The sequence below is a fragment of the Pseudopodoces humilis genome, chromosome 16, assembly GCF_049639895.1.
Source record: "Pseudopodoces humilis isolate 2021_Gansu_Grassland_sample_001 chromosome 16, ASM4963989v1, whole genome shotgun sequence".
Lineage (NCBI taxonomy): Eukaryota > Metazoa > Chordata > Aves > Passeriformes > Paridae > Pseudopodoces > Pseudopodoces humilis.
The window spans coordinates 15089118-15112305 of record NC_142215.1 but is presented as its reverse complement, the minus strand read 5'-3'; the positions used below and the strand labels follow the sequence as shown (position 1 = coordinate 15112305).

General features: G+C 38.4%; 2 protein-coding genes across 4 annotated transcripts in view; one reads left to right on the top strand and one right to left on the bottom strand.

The window, feature by feature from the left end:
- Positions 1-23188, top strand: part of MTMR10 (myotubularin related protein 10) — a 35756-nt gene that overhangs the window by 5681 nt on the left and 6887 nt on the right. For 2 of the 3 annotated variants that reach the window (XM_014251176.2, XM_088063247.1), the window contains exons 3-13: positions 7797-7933; positions 9030-9102; positions 10117-10259; positions 17108-17198; positions 19555-19729; positions 20151-20238; positions 20409-20497; positions 21290-21420; positions 21546-21615; positions 21806-21876; positions 22707-22876. In XM_014251176.2, the coding sequence (XP_014106651.2) occupies positions 7797-7933; positions 9030-9102; positions 10117-10259; positions 17108-17198; positions 19555-19729; positions 20151-20238; positions 20409-20497; positions 21290-21420; positions 21546-21615; positions 21806-21876; positions 22707-22876 (1238 nt within the window). Of the gene's footprint in view, positions 1-501; positions 590-7796; positions 7934-9029; positions 9103-10116; positions 10260-17107; positions 17199-19554; positions 19730-20150; positions 20239-20408; positions 20498-21289; positions 21421-21545; positions 21616-21805; positions 21877-22706; positions 22877-23188 lie in introns of those variants that run through there. The other variant, XM_088063246.1, reaches the window with a different exon arrangement.
- Positions 6877-23188, bottom strand: part of FAN1 (FANCD2 and FANCI associated nuclease 1) — a 41231-nt gene continuing 24919 nt past the window's right edge. Inside the window, exon 15 of the mRNA XM_014251174.2 lies at positions 6877-6921. The gene's annotated coding sequence lies outside the window, so the exon portion shown is untranslated. The remainder of the gene's footprint in view (positions 6922-23188) is intronic.

Here is a 23188-nt window from a genome sequence, read left to right as displayed (position 1 = left end):
CTTTTTTGATTTTTGTTGGCTTTTTAAAGTATATGTGCTTTAGAAAGGCAAGTGACTATAGAAATTTAATTTTGGGAGGTTTTTAAGACTGTGTCATGGAAAGATTCAATCTTTTAGAAGAGTCTGTTTCTCTTGCAAGTTAGCTCCCAACTCTTTTGTTTTTTTCTGCTTTCTGCAATTCCTTATTACATTGAGTCATGTGTTCCAGAGCAGCTGCAACACATCATGTGATAGGAGAGGGAAATCCACTGTTCATTGAGGCAACCTTGTGCATTTGTGCCCCAGGTACGTTCTTTTCTCACTGCTTTGGACCCCTGCACCTCTTCCTTGGCATTTTCGTTTGGTCTGTGGTGTGGCAGAGCAGAGGCCACGCTGTGCAGTGAGTGCTCACTGGGCAGGGATTGGGTGAGCTGGGGCCCAGGTTAATGAGGTTAATGAGTAATCCCCGAGATCAGTCGGGTCTGCCCTGCTTGGTTGTCAGTAATCATTTTTCCTTAATGCCTCCAAGGGAAAACTGAGGCTGTTTAGCTGGTCCAAGTGCTGTGCTGTAACTGTCGGTGCCTTTTCCTGCGGATATTTCTGGAATGAGGTACGGATATTCAGGAAGGCAGTGCCTGATCTGTTAAGCATGTGCATGTGTTGCTGGTGAGTGCTGATAGCACCTGTACAGAACTTGCCCTGAAGGCAGCTCCTCACTGTTCCAAAGCACTCCGAACTGTTGATTTTCATTTCCAGTGTTGTGACAATGCTCGCCAAGGCTCGCTCCCTCCTTGTGCAGCTGAGTAAGGTATCATATTGCAGGGTTAGGGCTTTTTCCCTGCATCGAGTTTTTTATTTGAAACTGAAATGTTACTGTGAAAGTTCATTTGTTTGTTTTTAAAATTAGTATGTGATATAAAAAAGGAAGCAAAAAAGCTTTGTAGCAGCAACTTGTTTTCAGGAATCAGTGTCATACAAGAAAATGAAATTATTTTCAACATTTAAGAATGGCCAAATTAGAAGATCAGAACGGCAATTTATAATAAAAAAAATAATGTAATTCCCTAAAGCTTTTTTAAAGTAGATGTTTCAATTTTTTTTGTTGTCTATACACAGGTTGCCAGAAGTTTTATATAAGTTATGAGAGTTTCAAATCCTGGATTTGAAATCTGAAACAAGGTTTCTGCAGGCAAGTTTTTCATACTGCAAGAAGTTTAAAAATGAACCAAACCTTTGACTTTGATTTAGAATGAGATGTCACTTACATTAAGTATATACTAAGTACTCTTCTGTTACAGCTTTTTTGTTTGTTTGGCTCAAAATAAATTTTCAGGCGTGGTTTGGGTTCAGTTAACTGCTTGTTCTGTGTTTGGGTTTGATTTTTTTAAGGATTGGCAGGACATAAGTACAACCAAGGCAGTCTGCATGCAGAATCTAAGTACCAGATACAATTTTAGAAGTAGATTTTACTGGATGGAGTAATTTTGTCCTGCCTTTTGTTATAAAAGGCTTTTCTTAAAGCCTCTGACTAGTAATATATTTTAGTATTTGTAAACATCTGCAAAAATAATTTCCTATGTGCAACAGATTAGCCATCGGCCAATATGGGAATAATTCCTTGAAGCTAAAAGGATGACCCTGTTTTAAAATTAAGTATTTTAATAATTTTACATGTGCATTTTGGAAAGTAGTTGCAAAGTATTTGGTTTCTGCCTGCTCTGTCCCACGTGTGTTTGATGCTGAAAGCCATTAAAATCCAGTAGATTCTGAATTGTCATCTGTCCAAAACAGGGGGTTTTGTCTCTTGGCAATTATATTTTATTCTAATGAAGCAAGTCTTCAGTGAACTGATTCCCAAGTAATCGCTAGACAAATGTTTTCATATTAATTTCTTTTTTAAGTCAAACCTGTACAGTATAATGTAAACTACAAGACTCAGTAGTACACTAGAAGTTCAGCATCTGTAACTGGCATTGGTAACATAGTTATATAATAACAAGCTGAAAACCTCCGTCTTCTCAAATTGTTACTGATTATATTGTTTAGGCAAAGTCAGGGTTTGGGAATCTGTAGTTGATGTAGCCAGACTTAAAAATATGCAAACACCAAACACACTCTCCTCACTGTTCTGTAATGTCTGTTCACATTACAGAACTCTGACCCCAAATCATTGCTAAAACTCTTATTGGAGGGGCTCTGGAGATAAGAGTTTATTTTAATATACAGATGCCAACAGGAGTTGTTTATTATTCTATTTTTCTTACACACAGGTGCATTCTTATTAACTTCTTTATGTTCTTTGTGCAACCAAAGAACAAGCCAGATCAGAGCTAATTCAGGTGAAATTTGAACTGATAAAAAAGGAACAAAAAATCCATTTCCAAGTGGATCAGTTCTCCAATGTGACTAACAATGTCTGTCATAAATGGCAGTGCCAGCACAAGGCTTGAGGTGGAAATGAATGTTGACTATGGAACTATTTCTATTTTAGCAGTAATACAAGTTCCTGGATTAAAGCAACTCTGTAAACAGTTTTTTAATTTGCTGCAAATATCTGTTTGATAATGAGGCCTTTGCTCCTGACAGATGTTCCCTTCTTGCCATCTGCACTTCTGTTGTTTGTTGCCTACTCTACGTTCTTGTGTCCTTCTCTGAAGTTCTGAGGTGTGGGGAAAGCTTTCATGGAGCATCCCATCCTAGTTCAGAAAAGCAATTATCTTCTCAGGTCCCAGCTGAGGGTTGGTTTGTTTGTTTTTTTCAATGTTCATAAAGATTAGCCATTACTGGGCAAATACTGATTTTAGTCCTCATATTGTGCATGGGAAACACAAAGATGATCTTTGAAGAGTTACTGGGAAGCATTTATTTTTTTGCTACTTTTCCTTACTGAGCACTTAAAAAAATTATCTAAGCTTTTTTCTCTTAGCATATTAGAGAAACTAAAATATTCATATATGGTATTTTAATAACAATTTTCTAATAAGACTGGCAAAGCAAGCTCCTTTCGTACTGCGCATTTATAACACACCACTCTCCAAGCAATGGTCAGAGTTGTTCTTTGGTAAAAATCTCAGGTTCTCTTATTAAAAATTAATGCAAATTGCTTTTTGTTCCCCAATAATTACAGAATTGAGCTCTCCTTTTGGAACAACCTTGCAAGAGCTCATGACAATCAGAAAATAGATGAGACAATTATTTCATGAGCTTACAAATACTATTTTTTCTTATGTTTGGAATGCCTGAGCACACTGAACAGAAGATTCATTTAGAAGTGGTTTAGAGACGTTTACATCTAAATGCTTGGCGCATACTAATAAACTCTTACAATTTTGGTATTCTCTCCACAAGAGAGATAAAGGGACAAAAATGTTGTAGATTTCAGTTACTTATTAATGAAGTTTTTATTGGAAATTCTTACTTGAGAATTTCCGAAAGTTAATTATTTGCCAAATATTTTACAAGTGAACTCATTATTGTGCATTCTTAACAGTTAAATGGCTACTTGAGTTAACTTGAGCTTTTCTGTTGTGAACTTCTAAGACTATCTTTCATGTAAACAAGCTGGTTTTCTGTTGTCTTACTTGGGTATAATCACTATCAGCATTGTAAATGGGAAACAGGAGTTTCCTAAGTGCATTCAGGTGCTAGTTTTTTATGGGTTTAAGTAGAAATTACATGACTGCACAAAGTACTTAATAACCTTTGTTATGCTTATGTCTGTTAGACAGTAAACATATCCATAGAGCTTCAGTGCTCATTAAAGGAAGTTTATGCTGATAAATCTACTCTTGTACAGCATTGAGAAAGTTGCCTTAGCAGTGCGTAGGGTAGCTGCAAACTTTCTGAGCTTGTAGGATTTGCATTATTAATTTATGGAGTATGATTTCAGCCATTCATTGCCTCTAGGAAGTATCAGGTTTTTAATGTGATAAAAATACTCTCTGTTAGCATTTTAAGGTGGGTATGTATGTATGTGTGCCATGCTCCATCTCTCTATTATTCATCTGTGTATATGTCTGTATTTATAAAATACTGTTCAGTTCCTTTAATTGTACATCATTGTTGTGTTCAGTTAGAGTTGTTGAACACTTCTGCATTAATAAGGTTGTGGTCCTTGGTGCTACCCAAACCAGCCTTCTTCCCTAAAAATTGACAAATTTCTACCTTTATAAGATAAACAAAAAAAAATTTAAACTTGATCCTGTGAGGCAGGCCACAAAAAGTTGCAGAAATATTGTAGTGGAGATGGTGTAGAACATCCTTTATTTTAGGAGGTTAGTGGTTAGGGATTGCATTTCAAATCTGGAGGAAGCAAATTGCCGCAAAGCCGGGTGCAGAGTGGTGTGGCTGCAGGCTGGGGCAGAGCACACCTGTTCTGTCCAGTGCTCCCTCCTGCTCTTCCTATGCTTAGCAGGGTTAGTCCTGCCTCTACCAGCTCCACATGTTCCCAGGCTCTGCTGTCAGCTCTTTATTTTGATTGTAATGGGTTATGCATTATGGTGGATTAGACACATACCTTGAATTCTCTTAGCATCCAAAATATGAAGCAGTAGATTGCATGTGCTTTTGGGAGATTTAGCAGATTTTTTCTGAAGTTTTAACAGTTTATGAGGCTGTGTGTTAATTAGGCGGAGGGTGTATTAGCTAGATAGATCTTCCAGTATCTCCTGTTATTTTTGTGATGCAAGTGTTCAGTGTAGAAATATTTTCATTAAAGATGATTAGGTTTTCTACGTAAGGATGGCAACCTGTAATTTCTCTTCTGGTTTCCTGTCAAAGTTTAAACAAACTGCTCTTGTCTCCGGAGATCATACTTTGACTCTTGGAGTCACATGGAAGTGTTGACTGCTGTTCTGTGTCTGGAAGAGCCTGTGGCTGTTTACTGGAAAAAAGCAGCAGCTACGTTGTAGAAATGTGCAGTGTAATATCTCTGAATAGCTCTGTTGTTGTCTTGTGTAGAAGAAATCACCTACTCGACTACAAACACAAGAAGGGTTCATTGTGCAAGTCCTGCACTTACTACTCACATTGTTTATCTACTTTCATAAATTTTTATTTTGAAAGCTTTGCTCCTTTTTATATTGCTCATTATAGATGTCCAAATGGTGGGCCAGATAAAATTCAAAGCCTGCATCTCAAAAAAACACAAAACAGTTTCTAGAGGTATTTGGAAACTGCATCTATTAAATTTGCAAACTTTCACATGCTTTGGCTGAAGTTGGTGTGCACGCATTCTCTGTCCTGCCATACCTTAATCCTTATGTTGAAAAAAGACGGTTCTGTTTTAGGGCTGTAAACCTGGGAGCAGAAGTCAAGCTAGGCCAGAAAATCCAGAATGTATTCTGTTGGATGAAATGAAACTAAGTGCAGTTGCACTAAAATAAGATTAGAATTAACATGTTGCAGTGTAGCCACAAAATTATGAGGAATTAAGAAGGGGAGTAAAAAGGATTGGCTTTGGAAAGAGAATTATGTAGGAGGCATGTTTTAAATTGTAGGAAATTCAAACTGAAGATGTGTGAATGTATTTAATTTCTTCACTGGTTACATCAAAGTAATGAAGTACTGAAATAGTTTGATAATAGTAATTTGTTTTCAGAAGTGTCTCCTATGGCGTAGTAAAAAAGTATTATACTTTGTACAGATAAATGAATGTTACCAAAAAAAAACAAACTATGGAAGCTGCATTTCACCTCATGGTGTATTTAGCTCTCCATATTTTTTTATTAGAAATGCAGTGATACACTGACAGTATGGAGAGAGAGGAATAAAAATTACTTAGAACTCAGTTTGTGAGGAGGTTGTTTTTCTTCTTACACAGGGGGTGACCTAGAGCTTCACTCTGAATAGTTGAAGACTTAATACCAACACTGAGGAGAAATTGCTTTAATAAATGGTTTAGGCTTTTGCAGTTACTTAAGTAAATAGCTTATTGAAGAAATGCTGGGCATCAAGAAGTTTCAGGCCAGACCATGCTAAGTATTGAAACATTTTCATTACAATATTTAACAGAAGTAGGGCTTGTCATTCTCATGTTCCCCATTATAAGATATTGTTTTCAGCTCCTGTGGACTTGGATGAGCTTTTAACTATTTGTACTGAAGCTGTCAGAATCATATTTTTTATTTTTACATTCAGAAGCTTATTTAAGCACATTTTATCACTGTTTGAGGAAAGACTTTAAAGCTCCAGATCTGTTTATAGACGTTTTCACAGTTCCTGCCACTTCTGACATAGAATATTCATGTATATGATAACACAGGTCAATGAAACTTGTCTCCTCACATCTTCAGGCAGTCCCAGAACATAGATCATAATTCTAACAGCTCAAGGCTACAGCCTTAGACCAAGACAATTTTATAGCTGAAGAACTGAGCCAAAAGCAGAGATGCTGCTACTGCTCTTAGTGACTTCCAGGCAGATCCCTGATCAGGAGCAAGAGATCCAGTGGGACCGGTAGGACAGCTGGGTGAAATAGCTCAGGATGAGAGGAGCATGTTCAGGGACTGGGCCTTGAGACAGCAAAAGGTGCATTTCTCTCAAGTGCCTGGGACACTTCAAGGTACAATTACTTGACTGAAGTGATAACCTGAGGAAAAGACCTGCTCAACAGCAGGAGATAAATGGGGAATTTATTCCAGACTGTGGTTATACTCCTTGGATGTGCAGTCACTGATTCCTGCCAGCACAGCTGCCCAAAGAGCTGCTGTTCCCTTGCAAAGCATGACTCTGAGATGGCATTTCAGACAACTGGAACTAAACATGCCAAACCTATTACGAGCAAATTTGGCTCCAGCAATCTTTAATCCTTAGTTTCTTCTAAGCAAAATCTCAGTGCCAATATGAAATTACCCTTTTCTTGGAACACTCTTGTACTCCCACAGTATTTATGGTAGACAGCAGCAGCAGGAGGTGGTTGATCTGATGATAGAAGTAAAAACCCTGTATGGGAATAAAAGGAATTACCAAGTTAGATTACTGAAGGAAGAGTTACTGTTTACCTTTCAGAAATCTTGGCTGTGGAAATGAAAAGTATCATTTTGTGTAGTGATTTACTTTTTCCTTTTAAATGGTCCTCAATCTCATTTGTCTATATGGTTTTTTTTATTTTATAGCTTATGCCAGACAAACTAGCATAATTTATTTTTTTCTTTATTTGGATCTTCTCTTTTATTAAGGAAATAGAGAAAATGTCTCCTTCATTAGACAGTCACAGTAAAAAGCTGGAAATGTGTTTGTGTTCTGTTTTTTGAATTCACCTGAAAATGTCTCTATAAATGGAAAATTTGATGTGGCCTGATGGTTCTGAATTTAGGAAGTTCATAAAACTCTCTGGAGCACTTAACAATAGCCAGCTAATTTCAGTTTTTAAAATAAATACTAGCTGAAGTACAGGAATGTATGCTTAAAGGACACTGTTGTTCAAACCAATGAATTTTTAATAGTGGAGGGTTGCAGATCTTGATCTCTCCATCTAAGGGAAGTGGTGTGTAGTTTTGACTGTGGGTTGCATTTCTTGTGGAGTTTCTTTTGGTTTTTGTTGTTGGAGGTTTGTTTTGTTTTTGGCTTTAAATTGGTTGGTTGTTTTTGTTGGATTTGGGTTTTGTTTTAACTACTGCACAATATTGTCCATTTTGGAATGGTAGTTTTCTCTTTCCCCTGGAGTGGTGTGAGTTAAACTCCACGTTTACCCAGAAGAGGTGGATAACTTGAAACTGGTAAAGAGTTAGGGCTTCCTTGGTAATACAGACTTAGAATTGTTGTACCTACAGGATTTATATAGGCTTCTCCCTTCCCCTCCCTTTATTCTGTTTTAGGTGAAATTGTGGTGAACGAAGTAAATTTTGTAAGAAAATGCATTGCAACAGACACAAGCCAGTATGATCTGTGGGGCAAGTTGGTTTGCACTAACTTCAAGATTTCCTTTATTACGGATGACCTGATGCCACTGCAGGTTGGTTATTACTCACATGAGTGCATCATGAATGTGAAAAATGAAATTCTTCACACAGTCAGTCTGTCTCATATCTGATATTAATGGATGCCTTCTGAGCAGGCTACAGGATGAGGTTCCACTGTCCTGTTCTGAATGTGTTGCTATTCCATCCATTCATATCAGAACAAGAGCAGATTTGTACAGAAGTACATCCAGCTCCATTCACCTCCGTGTGTGGAGGCTTTCCTAGGAAGTGTTTCTACAAAAGGCAAAGCAGGGGTTATACACAGATATGCTCCTCCTCGAAGGTGCTGTTGCTGTTCACAAATGTCCCTTGAACTAGAAAAGTGTCAGATCAGCAAAGCTCTTCTGTGAAGGAGTTTTACTGCTGTTAATGATGGGGAAAAAGGAACAGTGAAATGAGTTTTCATTGTAGATGAAGCAACAAGAAGAGGGGAGGAGAACTCTTCTGCTTTGTCAAAGCAGAATTCATGGCATTCAAAACTATGATCAGTTTTTGAATAGCAAAGCACACAACACTGGAAATCCAAGTAATGAGCTGTGTGTTATTTTCAGTAGAGTTTGCACTTTCATTTGGGGCTTTTAAAGGAAATATTCTATTAACTAGAGATATGTAAAGCTCTGAAAGTAGATAGATGCTTAGTCAATAATGGTTACTAAATTTGACCAACGCTACTTCAAAAAGTTAATTTGTGGCACAAAGTAGTTGTTAAAACTTGTCCCTGAAAGTAGAACTAATATTTTTTTCTTTCTATGCTTATGAAAGTAATAATAATTGCAGATTTCTTATATTCCATATATACATATATATATATTATGCTTCAAATTGTATTGAATTTCTAAGAGTAATTTTTGATATTAATTCAGTAAATTCAGTGCAAATAAGGAGATTATTTTGCATATTCCACTGGGGTTTCTAAACTGCTGGGTGTGCAGTTCAGCAGCTTCTAATTACCTGGGAATAGACAAGGTGGTACCTGTCAGAAAAGCCTAGGCATGCCTGATATTTATCGTAGTTTCTTCAAAGTTGTTCTGTATATCTGGTTGCAAACTGCAGAACTGCAATTAATGGCTGTGAGTTCATGTGTTTCAGAAATTCCATTATAAAAACCTCCTCCTTGGTGAACACGATGTCCCACTCACATGCATTGAGCAGATTGTCACAGGTATGTCAAAAATAGTTCAGTGTAAGAACAGGCTTTGTTCTTATTCAGTACAAAACTGTTAAGTTCTGCAGAATTGTTGACACTTGAGGTTTTATGTCATTAATCTTCCCTGATTTGAAGTATTTGGTTTATTTAAAATTAGGATGAAAACCTCAAATGCTGAATAAATCTTGAGGTGCCATGCAGGAGACTCAGTTGGGTCTTTCTATTTATAACTGCCATTCTGAATCAACAGATGTTGTAGGTGAGACACATCATAGCAGTACAGAACTTTGTGAGCAACATTTTTACATTGAATCAACTGAATCTCTGCCACTGAAATACACTAGATTGCAAAAAGCACATATACAGTTAGACACAGCTGGGATCTCTGACAAGAGAAATGCTGTTGTTTTCAATCCTCTGTAATTCTTAGCAAGTCAATAGCTGGTGACCTCCAAGACTCTGCAAATGGCAACCGACAGCTTAATCTCAAGAAACAAAATACTTCTTGTGTAGAACCAGGTTTTGATTTGTTGGATTCTTTAGACTAACCTGTTTGTTAAGAATGTTTTTCATCTTGTAATTGTAAAATTCTATAAAAGTGATAATTTTTCAATTTTTGTTTCTGGCATGGGCTGCTAAAGACTTGGTTTTCTGACTGTAGGTAATTAAATTATTGGTTGTAAGTTTTCAATGCCCAAAGTTGGTTATGATCACTGTGAAAATATTAATGTGTTTCTGAGGAATAACACAATGAAGAAATTATATTTTTTTTTTACAACAGAGATCCTATTGACCTGTTATATTGTCTTGCACTGGCCCACATTTGTTGCCCCTTTTATAAAACATGAGGTTTACCCTAAGTTTAGTGAAACATAAGCTTTTACTAACAGGATTTAACAGATTTTCTACCTGAATCAAAATGTGCCAATAAAAAAAAAAACTTCTGATAGCAACATTACTGTATCTGTTTGAGCCAATCTTGTATTTCCTTGCAGAACACAGTCCAATAACTTTGTCTCTTCTTTGCAGTGAATGACACCAAGAGGAAGCAGAAGGTCCTGGGTCCCAACCAAAAACTTAAATTTAATCCAACTGAATTAATAATTTATTGCAAAGACTTCCGTATTGTCAGATTTCGTTTTGATGAAGCAGGTCCTGAAAGTGCAAAAAAGGTATTATTATCCTGTTACGAATTCCTGCCTTGTAGTCATTACATATAGCAGCTGCTGTGCTGGTAAGAACATTTTGTATTATTATGTTTTGATAGAGAAATGAGGGGAAGAATTGGAAATTATTCATATTCTTACAGGAATGTTACAGGAGAATATCCAGACATTTAGAGTCAAATCTATTAGGGGAAAAATTTGATGTGATGTATTAACTGTTTAGTGTCATGTAAGATAAACAGTATTTCTTGTCATATCTGTTGTACTTATAAAAGTTATTAATTTATTAAAGAAATTTTTTTAAGGACTGGATTCAGAATGTTGCATTACATCTGTACAACAGATGTTTGCATTTTTATGGAAAATGTTTCAAGCTTTGATACATTTTCTGAAAGTCATAAGCTTAATTTATCCAGAGGTTGACTGTACTGCCTTATGGATATCCCTAATGGTGTCACACAGCAAGTTCTCCTCTTGGAGTCACCATTTTGTCCAATTTACATGAGCCTGGGCTCTTTCTCAACGTTTTGTTAGCAAAGGCTCGTTCCCCTCTTGTCGGGAGGAGTGGTTGGGTCTGTAGGTTCCTGGAGGTTTCCTCCCGTGTGGCCGCAGGTCGCAGCGCAGTGGGGCTCTGGTGCCCAGCGTTCCCAGTGCTCCGCTCCCTGCGCTGCTCCATCTCCCCTGACCTCCGTTTCGTAAGGAGTGACCCACTTTGCTCTGAGAGCTTAACAATTCCCCTCCTCAGTAGGATCAGGTTTGAGTTTAGCCCTGTAAGTCCCAAGGACCATCTGCCCAGGCATAATTCTGTGTGCAGTTAGTGACCGAGAGCTGCTGAACCGGCTCAGCCCCTTTACCCTCTCAGAGATGTGCGGGCAGGAGCCCATCATGAACCACCCTGCTCTGGCCTTGCTCCTGTTCTGGCTGCCCCCCTGCCTGCTGCCTGTGCTGCTTGGAACCTTCCACGTTTGGCAGTCTGAGCATTCACCTGCACAGCTCCTCCAAAACCCCCCTGGAGCAGCTGTCTCCTGCAATATCTCTACAGCAACTGTTCCTAATCAGCTGTCACAGCAAAGAAGAGTGATTAGCCTGGAGGAGGAGAGAATAAACTCAGCATCTCATTAACATTCTTTGTGCTGCATTTTCTTATGTGAGAGTAAACAGTGAAACCCTTTTATGAAGGCCTTTACATTAGGCATTTATAATTACATGGTCTTAGGTGGTTTCTTTTGACAGGAAGAAGAGCTAGGTCTAGAGAAGCAGAGCTTGTGTGGTTATAGAGCTTATGCTGGTGATGACCAAAAATGTAATAACTGCCATTTTCAAATATCAGCATGTGCTCATTAGTGGAGAGGAAGAAAGCTTGTACAAATATCAGCTGTGTGGTTACTGTTGCAGTTTCAATGCATCAGGTAGTTTTCAATGCACACAGCTTTGTGTGAGTGTAGCACAGAAGCTCTGTTGCTGAATGGAAATCGGGTTCAGCTAGTCTAATCTAATGTTTCCATAACATTATTCTGTTAACATTAAAATATAAATGTATAGAACCATGAGATCCTTAGATCAGTTTTCCTGTATCAGGATTTTGCCTAAATTGTTTTGGGATGCTGGTGAACACATCTAGAGGGTCTTACACAGCATATTGAATGGAGTTGTTTTGTTCTTTCTGGCATTTAGATGGCATGCTGGCATCACAGTATGGAAAGATTTTCTCTCGTTTCTGTTCCTGCCCTCCAGGTAGTACATATTAGCAAGACTGTCCTGATGTTTAAAAACAGAAGACAGTGATCAGGCTAAAGTTCTGAAAGGCCTCTTTAATCTATATTTACATCCAACTGCTTGTACAAGAAAATTCTGATAGCTGTCTACTTCAAAATAGCTGTGTGTGCATAACTTTAGTAGGGAAGAGCAAGACTTAAAGTGTAACTGAGTTGTGATGTGAGGAGAAGCCTGCTCTTGGGCTGAGGGTGCATTGCTGTCAGACTGGGAGAATACTGTAGGAGAGGACTGACCATGGAACTGGGGCTGTAGATACCTTTCTCTTCAGACTTACCAAGATTAGATCAGGCTGTAATTAAATGTCATCTTAGTAATACACAGGAGTAGCACTCTGTAAATAAATAAAGCCCTGGTAGGTCAAAACAAAATATCTACCTGCATTTTCAAATACAGGAGTATAAATGTCTTTGCTTGTTGCCAGATGATTGCAAATGTTCCGTTTATAGCAATAGTTACATAAAACAATAGCCATGGCAATTAATGTTTCAAAACAAGCTTTAATTATATGGAATAGTTAGGACAACAGATGCTAACTTTATGCAGTTAAGTAATTTGTTTCAAACATAGTTCCTTGCATGTACTGGAAATACTCAGCAGCATCCAGTGACATAAATTGGTTTTGGCAAAGAGAGTGTAATCTGTTCCTAAGGAAGTGTCTCTGTTTGCTGAGCAGGACATAAGGGAGAATAACTAATTAAGCTTCCTTACTAGAATAGAGACTATTTCAAGTCTCTCCTTGAGATCTCAGAAAGATCCTCTTTCCAAGGATCTCTTTGGATGCTGTGAAAAGAAGGATCCAAGTTTGAAAGCAGGCTTCTGATGTGGACAGTCTGACAGACTTGACTACATGTAGATACGTGGCTAATGTTGGCAGAACTTTCAGAGGCGTTTTTCTTTGCCTCTAAGCATAAACATTATGAGAACAACATTCATTTATTTTCAGGTAATTTATTATGGAGAAGCTTAAAAATCGGTTCTGTTAGAAAAATACCCTCAGTACTTGTTGCAGCCAAGACATGCTAATAAAATACTGTCTCAGCATTAGCCAGCCAGGTAAATATTTTCTTCCTCATTTTTATTAGTGGATATTTGGGAAACAAGCGTTAAGGAAAAATAGAAGGAATGGAAATTTGCACTCACCACTGTTTAGCAGTTTAATTTTGTTTTGTCTCTAAAATAAAGCAATAGAGCCTCCAAAGGAAGGAAAGCCAGATGGGTGTGGGAGGAAGTGGAGGATGGGGAAGCAAGGGTAAGCAAGTTGGGGAAGTCTTAAGTTAGGCGGTGCAAAAAAAGGAGCATTTCACATTCCTTAGAGGAAAGGAATTATTTTGTTCCAAAAATGACAGCAAACAGTCAAACTGAAAACTCCTGCTATTTTTTAGGCACTGCAGCATTTGACATTAGACTGAGAAAATAAAATGTATTAAAAGGTGAGGCTGTAGATCTTCTGACTGTTAGGTGATGGCCAGTGTTGATTGCCTCACCATGCACATGGATCTTGGCAGTGCCCCAGAGTGGCACACCCCCTGTGCCTTCATGAGTATATCTCCATCTTCTTACCCCCTTCTCTTCTGCAACTCTCAGTTCTTTTCCTTCAGGAGGCTTTTTTGAATAAGAGCTGTTTCAGAATCACATGCTCGATCAAAACAGAAGGAAAATTTTTTATCTCAAATCTTGTTTCCTGTGCAATCAAAAGTAGCCTTTCCTACGTCATAACACTTGGGATGGAGGGGAACATTTTATTTCCCTAATTGTTATGAACAATAATATGAAACTCTTAAGAGTTTTGGACAAACAGTCCTGACCCGTTCTGCAGTGTTCCTCCTGCCTCCCCAACTCTATTACCTTGTTCTAATTGTTCTAATTGTTTATCACAAAATCACAGATTTTGTTTGATTTTTGTTTATCACAGATCACAAAATTGGTACTGTTTCAAGGCATTGGGAATGCATAAGGTACTGTCTTTGGAGGGAATGAAGACAAGTTTTTTAGAAGTAAACTTACAGAATCACAGATTCAGAATGGTTTGGGTTGTAAGGGCCTTAAAGCTCATCTCATTCCACACCCCCCTGCAATGGCTAGGGACAGCTTCCACTACGCCAGGTTTTTCAAAGCCCTGTCCTGGTCTTGAACACTTCAGGGATGCCACAGCCACAACTTCCCTGGACAAAGGTAAAAGGTATTTTAAAATATACAGATGAATTTTAATAATTCTCTTAAAGTTGAATGCTTATTTTCCCAATAGCTTTTCCAGCCTAGGAAAATGAACAAAACCTTTTTGTGGAACTTGATGTCCTGCCTGTATGACTTTCTACCACAGGTGTCTGCTTGGGCTAGGAATTGCAGTAGCAATGGAAAACAGTATTTTTCCAGTGTTCACAAGCCAGGTAGCCTGGTTTAAGGAAGGAGGGAAAATGCAGGGCTTTGCTAATTTAGCACATCTGAAATGTTGCTGTTCACAACTTTTCTGCAAGAGCATTAGCAATACTTTGAAGCTCTTGCCCTTGGTAAAATTCCTGTTGAAGAGGAGGGTGTGCCCTGAAAGTATAATTTATTTTTCTCAGATAGGGGTTGAACAGGGGACACTAACATAGGGAAATGGCTTTTGTACTATGAAATAACTACAGCCATTGTGTTTACTGCTTTTAATAAATGAACTTTCCAACAAGCAGCCTATTCTCTTGTTTTTTGTCTGAGCCTAAATATCTTCGGCTTTACACAATTGTAAATTGGCAAGAATACCAAACATTTTTAAGTTTGATCTGAGAAGGCTTCCTGTAAAACATGTTTGTCTTCCAATTTAGAGCCTTTTACTTATGGCCATAATCTGCTGAGATCTGTGGAATGTGCTTGTCTTCTGAATCTCTAAGACAATAAAGCTATTATAGGGATTTAATGAGGAATAAACAGAAAATTAGTATGTCTTTAGTACTTGCTTAGTGTATGAGTGGAATTTTTCTAAAATGTAACAACAGAGGCAATAGCAAGATAAATCCATCACTTTTTAAAATAAGAGAAATAGAGGTCCTGAACCTGTGGATGGACTGTTTCACCCATGCAATACATGGTGTGAGTTACATCTATACCATGGAACACCCAGAGCATTTTCCAGCTCCTGCTTTATTTAAAAGCACAACTATGGTCTCATATTATTTGTGGGGAACTAGATCTGGATGGTTACTATCTCCCCACCACCACCATTTTATCCCTCTTCATGCAGTGCACACACACTCCCTTTTTCAAATGTGGCAAGCAAATGACAGAGACTTCAGCTGCTGCCTATTTAAAAATAGGTTTTACTGTATTTGTTGTGTTATTTGGCAGCATGATGGATTTTTTTTTCCTGCAGTTTGTCCTGAAGCCTTGAGAGTAGATTAGCATAGTAAAAGCTTTCAACTTGCACTCCATAAATGAAGATGAGTTGTAGCTCTGCTAGCATCAGTTACTGTAGTGAAAAGCTACATAGAAAAATGGAAGTCAAAATGTGCATATACACAGATTTCCATTTTGTTTCATTGTGAATGATAGCCAAAAATAATCTGTTAGAATTAGCCAACTATTGTTCAATAGCTGGCTGCTTCTGCTTTGGTTTGTACACTGAAATCACAAGATTTAGTAAAATGTGCCTGGCTTCCAGTTATGTCATTAAAACTTTTATCAAATTCTGGAAATGAACTTGTAAATGTTCATTAGGAAAGTCCTGCTGTACTGTTCTCCAGGGACACTTGTACTGTTTGGGTTTTTTGGGGGGTGGTCACCCCTGGAATGTTCTGTCCTCTATTTTCCTTTACAGTTTCACTGTAGAACTGAAAGTGTGGGGAGAACAGTTAAAGAAACCGTTGTTCTAAGACTCGACTGGAATTTTTTTTGTTGAGTGTTTGTGAAACAACATTTTCAGCTCAAGTTAGTCTACTGTCATTACTGGTTTTATAAATAATGAGGACTGTCCCCATCAAAAGCCAAAGTATATGAAAATACGTACACCGTGACACCATGTATATTGCATACAAATAAAAATACAGCAATTTTCTCCACGCAGATCTCAGCACAACTGAGCTTTTGAGCTTTGTTCCCACTGCCCAGTGCTGCCAGCACTGGTGTTCCTTCAGTTCTGTGGTGCAAATCTTTCTGTTCTATCACAATAAGGACACTTTCCTTCACTAACAGAAAACAATTTCTTGGATGCACAGGATGTTTTTCAAAAATAATATTTAAAACTGTGTTAAACACAGCAAATTTTGTAAATGTGTTTCTAAATATGAAAAGTTGGGAAAAGGTGATGGGAAGACAGAAAATAAAAAAACTTGGGTGGTAAGAGTGTGGGCTTATGCTATGTCTTTGTCCCTGGTTAAAAGGTACAGTTTAGTAAAATGCAGAAGCAAATACTGAGGGAAGAGGACAAAGTTAATGACTCCATTCATGTCCTGAAATTTGAAGAATAATAGTACCAATGTCTACATAGTATTTTCTTTTTTCTTCTTGAATTTGATTCTTCTAGACATTAGGGTTTTTGTCAAATCTTTTGTATTGATTAGTGAGTATCTGCATTCAAAGAGACTGACTAGAAATGCTTGATGAAATTTTAAGTCTAGGATCTAATCCTAAATCATGTGCTGCACTCTTAATAATCTTAGGGAAAGAACCAATAAGATTTTTTAAAAGGAAGTCACCCATGAAAAACCTACTGGCCCAACTGACAACATTGTAGCTGAAATATCTGTCAAATGCTGTTAAATACTGATACTTGATTTTAGTTCAGGACATGCTTGAACTGCTAATTGTTAAAAATTGTCTTTGTAAAATTCCATTATGGTATTTCTGTGTTTTTCCCCTCTTCCCTAAGCACTGATTGCTGGCTGCTGTCAGAACAGTGCTAGGTTGGACCTTTTGAACTGATCCTGTGTGCTCTTAGGTTCTTCTGCTGGATTGATAAGTACTCTTTCCATTAAAGAAAATATCAAAAGACTGATTTTTAGGTTTTTCACAGCTCTGCATATTTGACACTCTTGCAATTAAGGGCAATATTTTGTTTGTCTGTATAGATACATAAATAACAGTAATAAATGTCTGTTTCCTAGGTGTGCCTTGCAATAGCTCATTATTCTCAGCCAACGGATCTTCAGCTTCTCTTTGCGTTTGAGTACGTTGGGGAAATATATCATAATCCAGGTAAGGATGAAAGTACTTGGATTGTGCTTTTTTTCCTGTTTTGTAATATGTACTTTTAGTAAGATTTCAGTCCAGAAGCAGTGGCAAAAAGCATTTAAGGCTTTCTCCAAAGGTAACAAAATCAGCTTGTTCTGCACCCAACCTCTTACTTATGGTTATAAGTCATTCATTGGGATAGACATTAATGGCCAAAATCCAAAGCAATGTCTTTCCTGTCTGAAACAAAGCCAAACTGTGCCAGCATGAATACTCCTGTTTCTCAGTTCACGCTTCCATCCTCCTGTTGTATGTGTTGGTACTCTGGATACCCAGTGAGTGTCCCATCAGGCAGGCTTGCTCACCTGCCCTTCTTTTGGGAATAAGTTTCTCTTCTGGTGGTATTGCAGGAGGATTTGTGCAACTTGGGACTCCATACCTTCTTTCCTAGAGGCTTACTAGGCAGTTCTTACCACTCAAAACTTCCACCACCCCTGCTGAGTTGGAGCACACCCTCTCTGCTCAAGGCCAATCTCCAACTGAACCTTGTCAGTTAGGTAAGCCTGCAAAGATGCCTTTGGAACTTGATTTCTAGCGTAATGCTGTGCGGTCACTGCTGAGTGTTCCCCAGCCGAGACACAGCCGAGAGCCATCAGTTGTAGGGTGACAGGCCTCCCCACAGAGCATGCTGCTGCTGCAGAGCTGTGGTACTGACATCTCAACTCAGCAGCTGCCACTAGAAACCACTGATCTGCCTGTTACAAAACATGAACCTTGTGGAAATACGAGATCAGGCCTTCAAATTTGCAAAACAATGCATGGTTTTCATCCAGGTGCCTCTATGACTGCCCTGTGCATGCACGAGAATAAGTGTGCATGTGATTATGTTGCACACATGATTACACATGGAATTTCTTACCTCATAAAGCTTGGGCAATTATTAAGGTCCATGTATTTTCATGTTATAAAGTACTAGGGAGGAAGCCAATTTGTGGATAAAATTGCAATAAAATGTCGGGCTGTCACAAAGTTGCCTTTACTCTGTCTTTAAAATACCATTTGCTATATGGAAAAATACCTAGTGGAAGAATTACATAAGGTGGGTAAAAATGTTTCTCTGGAGCAGCAGACCAGAATGGCAGAGGAGAGTTGTTCTGCCATGCTGCAGTTCCTAAGAGAATTTGAAATTCTTTTGGGTTGGGTTGGGGTGTTCTTGTTGTGAGCCCTGGTGTTTGTCCCGTAGATCTCTGGCTTTGCTCTTGCAATTCCAGTGCTATTTAATGATTCTCTATCCCTGCTACTCCCAGTAAAGTAAAGGTGAAATGCTGTCTTTGTGCTTCCTGAGGAACATAAAAAGCCTGCATTGCTCTGGTATATGTGTACGTTGTTTTTTTCCCAGGCTATATTTGATAGTTATATATCCTGCCGTTAAACAGGAAAATTCACTCTTTTTGTAATGATTGTATCTCTCTGTTTACCATCTTTGAAGAACTACTTCAGTCTGTTTTTAGTTCTGTTTTCTTCTGAAAGTCCTAATTAGCCAGAGTGCCAGTGCAAGAATGAAGTTGGCAGCTACAGAAAGCAGAAACCACACAAGTTATGGGACGTCAGCAGAGCTGTGAGGCTGTTCTGCTTCCTTTGGGCAGGCTCTTGCTAAGGCTCAGAGCTTTCGTGGGAGATGCCACAGGGCTGACTTTCAGTTTATTCCACTTCCATCTGAAAATGTACCTCAATTGTCAAGAAACAAAATGTAATTTCTTTTTGACACAGCTGACTGTCCTCTTGGCATCTAAAGAATGATCAACAGAGTCAGATCCTTCTGTGTAGTAACAGCTTCTCTAAGCTCCTGGTCCCAAGACACAAAATGATACACTATCTTTTTGTGTGGATATAAATCTATATAGAAACCCCAATATTTTAACAAGGCCTTCCATTTCTTTTACTTGCTGTTAATACAGCAGTTATTTAAAGTTGCTGAAATTATATAAGTTTTATTTTGCTTTCTTGACATGGTAGCTATTAATGGGTAGCCTATAAAGGGTTCATGTATTTAAAATGTTGCAAACTTTGGCATATTGAAGAAAGAAAGCCTATGACTAGAGATAACATTTTTTCCTGAGTATTAGTATGCCTTGGCTTCTATCAAGCAGCACAGCAGGCCAATTTTATGTTGCTTTCTAATGAAATTTCAGGGAAAATATACATTGACATCTTCATGTATCAGCAAGCTGCCATTAAATCACCACTTTCTTGTAATCCAGCAGTAGGTAATATAGATAATACTAGTCCTGATGCTAATGGCTTATTTTTGTACTTAGGATGGTGAAGAGTTTGATTTTTATTTTTTTTTAATGGGCATTGATGACTTTCTTTTTCCTAGCAAAGAAGGTGAATGGCATAGACCCAGGAGGTGGTGGCAGTGGCATCGGCAGTGTCAGTGCTCAGCAGACTCCTTTGTTTGAAACTTACTCGGATTGGGATAGAGAAATCAAAAGGACAGGTGCATCTGAGTGGAGAGTGTGCTCAGTCAATGAAGGTTATATGATCTCCACTTGGTAAGTGTCTCTTGGGACACCAGCAGGAGGGAATTGGGCTGTCTTGTCCTGTGTGCCCCACAGCCTCTGTTGCACCCAGCTGTGCACTGCACCTCTTAATTGTGCTGCTCTCTGGAGAGGCTCCCAGGTGAAAGATGCTGCAAGTCTCTTCCCTAAAGGCAATGTCGTGTTCCTAAAGGAAATGTCATGTTTTGGCATGCATTGCTTTGGTGCTTCTGTACTTCCATGTGGCTCAGTTTCCTCGGGACTGTGCTGGTGCTGTGGCTGAGCCCTCACACAGGACAGTGGCAGCCATGCCCTGGGGCTGCTCTGGGACAGCCTCACCGAGCTGGTGACACTGCACTGCAGCAAGAGGGAAGATGGTAAAAAACACAGGGAAAAGTAACCTTTTTTTATCTTTTTTTTTTTTTTTTTCCACAAGCCTTCCAGAATATTTTGTGGTTCCGTCTTCCTTAGCAGATCAAGACCTGAAGCTGTACTCCTACTCCTTCATTGGGAGGCGAATGCCTGTAAGTGCCCTCTTTGTTCTGGTCCTGCTCCTGGTCATGGCACAGTATTCAACTTGGGGCTGCACATGCCAGTTAACAGAGTTCTGTGCATAGCAGTAATGAAAAAAATTGTACAGAATAGCTCTAACCTGCAAGATTTTGTTGTTTCTTGTGTTTTTTCCCCATGTTAGGTATGGTCCTGGAATCACCCTAATGGGAGTGCCCTTGTGAGAATGGCCAACATTAAAGATGTATTGCAGCAGCGAAGAATTGATCAAAGGTAAATGATTTGTTGTGTCACTCTTCAGTCAGAGGATTAGGATAACACCAGTGATGACTGTGTGACACAGCAGTGGGTGGCAGTGGAGGTGACCCTGTGTGACATGCAGTGTTGCCATGCGAAAACCTCAAACAGACTGTTCTCTGGATCTGCTTCTGGCACAGTTTTTATTCAAGGCCATTCCAGTTTCAAATACTGAATAACTTTTCAGGTTTTAAGGTATGTTTATTTTTTAGGGGGCTAATCATTCAGATGACAGAATTTATTGATAAAAGGATCAGATTCACTGTAATACAGCTTACATTGGTGGAGCTTTTCTTACCTCCTTCAGCAAGACAGTAAAAAAAAACCCTTCATTTGTGGCATTGGGAAACACAATTCAATAGATTCAGTGTCACAATGCACACGTTATTTCTGTGAAGTATTTGTCATGCAATGTCCTTAATGAAAGACTGAAGCCATTTAGTGCCTTGTCTAGGTAGTTTACAAGCTTAGTGGTTTTTGTTCTTTGGTTTAATGTGCAGTGTGACTTTTTTAGTAGTGCAAACACCTGCATTGTGTGTTAGGCTGGAGTTCTGAGTTTTAGCTGAAACCTATTCAGACACCAAAAATGTTTGAGTCAGTACCTTTATGGCAGGAGCAATGTATCTCCAGTAATGAACCAGTAAACATTTTTTTAGAACAAGGTGCATGCTTTATGTGTGTTTAATTGTTTGGAGTTAGACAGTGGCACGTTTCTTGAAAGACTGTTTCTTCTCTCCAACAATAAACCTGCTGATTCTTCTCCTGCAGGATTTGTAATGCCATAACTCGAAGCCATCCCCTGAGAAGTGATGTTTACAAATCTGACCTGGACAAGTGTCTCCCAAACATCCAGGAAATCCAGGCTGCACACATCAAACTCAAACAGCTCTGTGTCAATGGTATGCTGGGCTTTCCTTCTTTTCTGGGGATTGTTTTCCTGACATGCAGTGAATTTTAATTGACCTGGCTGATAGGGACTGTTACTGGAAGTTGTTCTGCAATGTAATTACTGTCCCTGTTGCAGAGCCTTTTGATGAAACTGAAGAGAAATGGCTGTCCTCACTGGAAAACACTCGCTGGTTAGAGTACATTAGGTTGGTACCATTAATAAAACGATGTTCAGTGGAATGTTCAAAGCTTTCAGCACTGTAAATGAGCAGTGCATCAGTTGAAGGATTGTTTGTTTTAATATGTAAGTTAGATAAATATAGATAACTCAAATATTTTTTTCTTGTAGAGTGTGAATTTCTGTTAATTGTTAAATCACTTTCTTTTCCTGTCTAGAGCCTTTCTTAAGCATTCTGCTGAGCTTGTCTATATGATGGAGTGTAAGCACGTTTCTGTAGTTCTTCAAGGTAATACTACACAGAGCATACTGTAATTATTTGCATTACTGTGATAATGCAGATAAACAGATTTAGATAAAATCAACTGTAATCTTTATACATAAACCCCATGACTCCTGAATATCTCAGGCATTTGGGGAACTATAAGGAAAAATAATTTTGTTATGTGTCTGAACTGTAGTATAGTCCTTAGCATCAAAGGAATATTTTGCTTTGAGTCTTTGTGGGTTTTGTTCTGACAATGATAGAATCAAAACCTTAGGGTGAACCTTTGTACTGAGTTAATTGGGCTAATAGTCCCTGCATAAACAATATCAGTTTAATTCAGAGGTTCTATAGACAAAACTATTTCACTCAGTGCCCACTCCTTGTGCCTGCAAACAGGTATTTTAGAGGAACAGATACTGAAAAACTTGCTCATATCTGTAATTCTGTAATTTCCTTAGTTTTTACAAGAACTGTCCAGCTGGAATATCCCACTCTTCCCATATAATGGCCTTCCAAAAATTGCTTCAGGGTGGAAAAATGTTGAAAAATTCTAGCAATATGAACACCCTTCTCCTCAGCACATCTTGGTTTAAGTACTAGGCAGTTGAGTGGGTATTTTGTTCTTGATGAATGCACTGCTGTGCTGGATGCTGCAGGAGCTCTTTCTATAGTATAAGTCTCAGATAAGAAAAGTGTGATTTTCTTCTAGTTTGTTGGGTTTTTTTAATGGTGAGAACAATTAAAACAACTATAAAAGTATATTTTAAAGGACATTGTAGGAAAAACACGGGACCTAGTTGCACCTTTTTGCTCTTTGAAATCTAATTCTGTACATTCTGTGTTATTTGCAGAGGAAGAGGGACGGGACCTGAGCTGTCTTGCTGCTTCTCTCATTCAAGTCATGCTGGATCCCTATTTTCGAACAATTGTTGGATTTCAAAGCTTAATACAGAAAGAATGGGTCATGGCAGGATATCAATTTTTAGATAGGTGTAACCACTTAAAGAGATCTGACAAAGAGGTAAAAATTAATTGTATTTGCATATGATCACAGTATCTGGTTGATATCGTCTTGAACGTTTATTTGTACAGAAATCTAAAAGTAAAAATATGTTTTAATACTTCAAATCTCATTAAAATAGTATCCGAGGAAGTAAGTCTTTTTCCAGGGTAGAGATATCTTTTCTTTACCCTCTGTAGCTGTGTGAGAATCTGTGAAATACCAGGTGCAACCCAATGGGATTTTATGTTGCTTCAGGGTTACACATGAAAGCATCTCACTGGTACAAACAATAGCACAGCTCACATTTCAGTTTGAAATGGAAGGAGGTGA